Raw genomic sequence first — 5,203 nt, forward strand, 5'->3', positions numbered from 1 at the left:
AATTTAGAAGTGCATGTGTTTTAAAGTGAGTGGACATTATGTAAATATATCTCGCATCAAATATATATTCTGCCCAACACAGGGATGTTCAGCCTCATATGAACCAATATTTAATGCAGATGCGTTTAATGCTGAAAGATAACATACTCCTTTTCCCTGACTATAATTGCATCCATCATACAGGTTTAAATGAGAAAATTAAGTTGTTTTAGGCTTCAGAACACAAATAAAATCTGCACTTGGTGGTGGAATTTTATATGCACCAGTATAAAGCTGTGGTATCAGAGCTGCAGCTGATCAGAGTGAAGGGGGATTTGAGATGTACTTCAGGATGGCAAACCAGACCAATTTCTAGGTCACCCGAGGAGTGAAGAGACATGAAATAAGGCAGATGAGAAACGCCCCAGAAAGCTGACAGTAACCTCTTTATTGAAGTGCATGTAAAAACACTGAGTGACAGCACTGTGTCATCACAAAAGAGGTTATGGCTACAGGTTTACTGATGTGTCCAAATGGCCCATTGTGTATGATGCACAGGAAATAAGTGATAAGCATCATGTCAACTATAGCCAAAGCATGTTCCCATTATGTGTGTAATACCATCGCACAAACAAAAGATAAACAAGCCTACTGGTCTGAGCTCTGCGGCCCTTTCCGACCAGTTAATTATCTTTCCTGCAAAATCAGTTTGTATAAAATGTATATAAATTGCCAAAGCAAATGAGCAGGGACCCACCTCCCTGTTTGGAATGAGAGGACAATTTAAAGCAATAGTTGTGATGTTTTGAAGGGAGGTTGTATGAGCTACTTCTCCATAGTCAGTGTATTACCTTCAAGTAGATGGAATTTGGAGAAACAGACAGGAGTACAAAGCAATGTACTGTTGTGGACAGGGGCAACAGCGAAACATATTTTAGACACCAACAAATGTAATATCAGTTTCAGTGTATGCTATATTCAGAATATTGTTGGAGGGCAACTGAAGAGAAATCTAGACTTTCTTCAAAGCCACAAGACCAAGATAGTATATATACACGTTTCTCTTTCAGTTCAGTTCCCTGTAACAAAATATTATTTTTAGGTGTCTAAAATATGTTTTGCTGCTGCCCCCTTGCAGCAGTGCATCGCTTCCTTGCTGGTACTGCCGTCTGTTTCTTCAAACTCCATATACTGACTATGGAGAGGTAACTAATACAACCCCAGTTGAAAACATCTGAACAATCCCTTCAAAAGCCAACATTTTGTTCATGTATGTTTTGAATGAACTCTTGAAAATGCAATGGTCCAATAAAAAAAAAAAATATATCTTTGGCGGTCACTGGCTTTGCATCAAACACTCACTAGTCTATAAAAATGTTTAAAGAACCAGCTGTATTGGATCAGCTTGTACCTTTTGGTCTCAAGTGTTACTGTCTAGTAAGTGAAAACATTTCGGACAGTGGACATGTGTTTCAGTGTCTGGCAACAAGAAAAAGTCTCATCCCATCAGTTATGTGTCTGCATTTAAGTACGATGGAAAGATTGTCTTTCATCCTATTAGATCCAAATCTTACCCATCAGGATCAGAGTCCACAGTGTTTGTACTGTCTCATTGGCTGTGCAAACAGAACCTCCCACTGAGCTGACTGACTATCACCATGGTAATTCTGGTACCTGGAATGGCCTTTCCTCCCCTCTGATCTCAGAGACTGTTCAGATGGGGGTGTTAGGCAAATGCCCATTAGAGCCTGTGAGTGCCCCATTACAAACTAGCCCACTAGCCTGTTCATTGCATTTGCTCAGAAACCTGTTCCCCTTGAGAGCCTCCTGCTCAACAGGGGTCCTTCTGTCAGATTCTCTAGTTGGAGTTACTGCCTGCGGGGCCGTTCGGCTGCGACAGCGCTGTCTGATGACGTACAGAAGCATGGTGATTAGCAGACTGAGGCAGAGCACCAGCAGAACTGACACAACCACCAGCTCCTTAAGGTAGCAGCGTGTTCGGGCCGACAGCAGGGGCTCCCCATCCCGGAACTCTGCCTCTTTCTGCCCAGATTCATCTGTCCACAGGGTCACGTTTCTGCCCCGCTGTCTGGTGGTGACTTGAGTGTCCCTGTTGGACAGTGTCTCTCCTTGTCTTGTTTCTGTTGTTTTAGGCCAAGTCCCCAAAGAGGTATGCAGTCCAGGCAAAGGCCTGGCCACACTCTTTGTTGTCGGTATGTGGTGTGCCTCAGGCCAGGTGTACCTGGTTGGAATTTGAGTCATGGTGCTGCTCTTCTGTTTGACATGAAAGATGGCCATAGTTTGTTGGTAGCCATTCTCAGTGGACAGGCAAAGGTAGTGACCCAGTGTGGCGGGGGATGCCACAAAGCTCAAACTCCCATCCTCCAGGTGTAGGTACAAGTCTGAAGACAGCCGGCTGTTTGGACGCTCCCATAGCTGCTGGGAGAGCTGCGACGCCGCCTGACACTGCAGCCGCACCACTTCATTCAAAGACACTGACACCAGTTCTCCTGCAGGACATGAGGTTGAAATACAGATTACTCACCAAAACCCTCCATACCCCTCTACCCAGCATCATCAAATATCAAGAAAGCTGCAGACAGCAATCGAAACCTGCCAAAGAATGTGCTGACCAGGAAATAAATGCATAGATGTTACATGAGCATGTCTGACATTACTAAAGCAAAAAACTGCAAGCAACCTTATTATCTCCACTTGCTCATTGCATACTCCACGCCAAAGTGTACCTACTCTAACACAGGTATGTGGGATGTGCTAATTCTGAGTTTACATAAAGTATACACCAGTCCTTGAGCCCAATGTGGGATTACAAGCCATTAATGCAGGCAGGGGAAGTGAGGCTAATGTGGAACAGGGTGCACCATGTCTAGTCCGTACCATGACTGCAGGTAACCTCAAATCATCTCCTGAGACAGGTAAGTGACAAGTTATTCCTTACTACTAATCTTAAGGTAGAAAACACACACACACACACACACACGTATATAAACACACGTATATACACACATACATACATATATACACACACAGTACATATGTGGGTCAATGACATGACATTCATATTTTAGTGGGTCAATTATTTCCTTTTTAAATAATTTTATCAATTCATGACATATATCATTTCATTCAATAAAAGCTATTGAGTTTGAATACATTCAAATAATATTAATTCTTTTATGTTTTAGCATCTCAAACCCTGAAAATGTCTGGCGGCGCCACCATCTGAGCAAATGAACAGACTAAGAAAACTATCAAATATTTTTATTTTAATGATAATAAATTCAAGATTAATACAATGGCATGATTTTAAATAAACACAATTTTACAAATACCTATAGTTTAAAGCAATTGAGATCATTGTAAATCTTTTGTCCAGTAATTTGAGTGTTCTCAAATGTCAGGGTGGCACAACTGTAAAGATGGGACTTTTATTATAAAATTAAAGTGCAGAACAGTAAACAGGATATTGCATCATTAAGAGGACCCCTACTGACCTTTATGGCAGAGGGAAAATATTTTTAGATGTTTTTTAAATATTGATAAAAATAGCTACTTTTAACTCATAGGTAGGCTGGTACACTTTCCATTGTCAGGCGGTACAACCAATGTAAAACTAGAACTTTTTTTTCATCATATAAGTCTATATTGTATTTAAATATGATGTGTATGAATTTGCAAACAACAAAAAATATAGGAGTCCAAGAAGATGCCTGATTAATTTGAAATTATTTGCAAAAGTAAGGTGGTGCAACCACTAAGTCAGGTGGCGCAACTGCAAGGAATGTCACTTTATGATATTTTATTTAACGCTCTAAGAATATTTACTAAATGTTTTAATCGTTTAATAGTTTTAAGTTAAAGGCAGGCTAGGTGATGATGACAAACTAGCAATAGTATGCTAGATTTGAAAAGTTATCCAACCAAAAAAATGGCCGTGTTGCTAACTCTTCTCCAGTAAAACTAGCTAGCAGCACTAGATCCAAAAGATGCTAAATTGAGCAAGAAAGTGTCCAAGTCTTCAACACTGACAGTCTGTCCCTTCAGGCCTCCCTCCAAAGCCACTCCCCCAAAACTATCATTATAAACATAACCAACCAACCAGTGGCGGGCCGTGCATTTTATACCTGGGCCTTCTGTGCTGTCCTACTACACTTGAGCCAGCTCCTAATAACCTCATGATGCCACAGCTACGGTTATTATTTGTTTCTAGGGGTGTAACAATACACGTATTCGTATTAAACCGTTCAGTACGAGGCTTACGAACCGAACAATACGTTTGAATAATACTAGTGCGTTTGGAAAATGCAGAAGCTTAAATTGTGGGAAATATGTTTTCGGTGGACTGCGCTCACGTAATAGACAACGGGCTGTGTGACCTTTTGAACCTGGAACAATAACAAAAAACAGCTGAGGCCCCGCACGTGTCTTCAGGGAGGCTAAGCTAAACTAGCTTAGCGGGAGAACAACAGCAGCACGCAATCTACGAACTCTCCCCGCAGCGTTTAGCTGTTCCCTACTGATTCAGACAGGGCTAAAGCAATCGCCACATAATCCCTATTTCTCCAGACCACCATGCTTGCTTTGTAAAAAGAAAACAGCCCGAACGGATTCAATTGTCCGGACAACAACCTGCATGACGGGATGCTTCGTAATTAACGGACAATACATATAGTCCAAATCAATGTAATTAACAATGACAAGAACAAACTCACAAGAACCAGTCACATATATTTATAAGACAACAATGCATGACAAATCAATCCAGCAACACTGCAGCGCTAGAGCACGAGCCATTCGTATTCATAAAAACGACACGATAGACAAATGAACACAGTAGTAACGCTACTGCAGATGTAAAAAAAACAAAAGCAGTTGACTTACCAAAGCTGCTGTTCACTTAAAGACAAAGTCAGTAACTCCTAAATCCATTTCGTCTCCTTCAGCCATTGAGTGTTAAAAACACAAAGGAAAAAAAAAAAAGAATCTACACCAAGCAAAACGCTAAAAATGTCATAACTTCTTACATATGTTTCAACCTGAACTCTTACTAAATACCAACATCTGTTAGCTAGCTTTCTGTTTGACAAAAGTCACGCTGGCCCACTGACCAATCACGGTGCACGTTAATGCAGACGTACTTAGGAGGCTACCTGGGTACCACTGGCACGTCAAAGAATACACCCAGCATGTCAAACTAAAGATC

General features: G+C 41.1%; 1 protein-coding gene across 1 annotated transcript in view; it reads right to left on the bottom strand.

Annotated features, from left to right (window-relative positions):
* Nucleotides 1–406: 406 nt before the first annotated feature.
* Nucleotides 407–5,203, bottom strand: part of sema4ab (sema domain, immunoglobulin domain (Ig), transmembrane domain (TM) and short cytoplasmic domain, (semaphorin) 4Ab) — a 34,195-nt gene continuing 29,398 nt past the window's right edge. The window contains exon 10 of the mRNA XM_031871233.1: nt 407–2,489. Coding sequence (XP_031727093.1) covers nt 1,693–2,489 — 797 coding nt within the window. The 3' untranslated portion in view covers nt 407–1,692. The remainder of the gene's footprint in view (nt 2,490–5,203) is intronic.

Source organism: Anarrhichthys ocellatus, unplaced genomic scaffold (genome assembly GCF_004355925.1).
Source record: "Anarrhichthys ocellatus isolate YVR2014 unplaced genomic scaffold, GSC_Weel_1.0 scaffold57, whole genome shotgun sequence".
Taxonomy (NCBI): Eukaryota; Metazoa; Chordata; class Actinopteri; order Perciformes; family Anarhichadidae; genus Anarrhichthys; species Anarrhichthys ocellatus.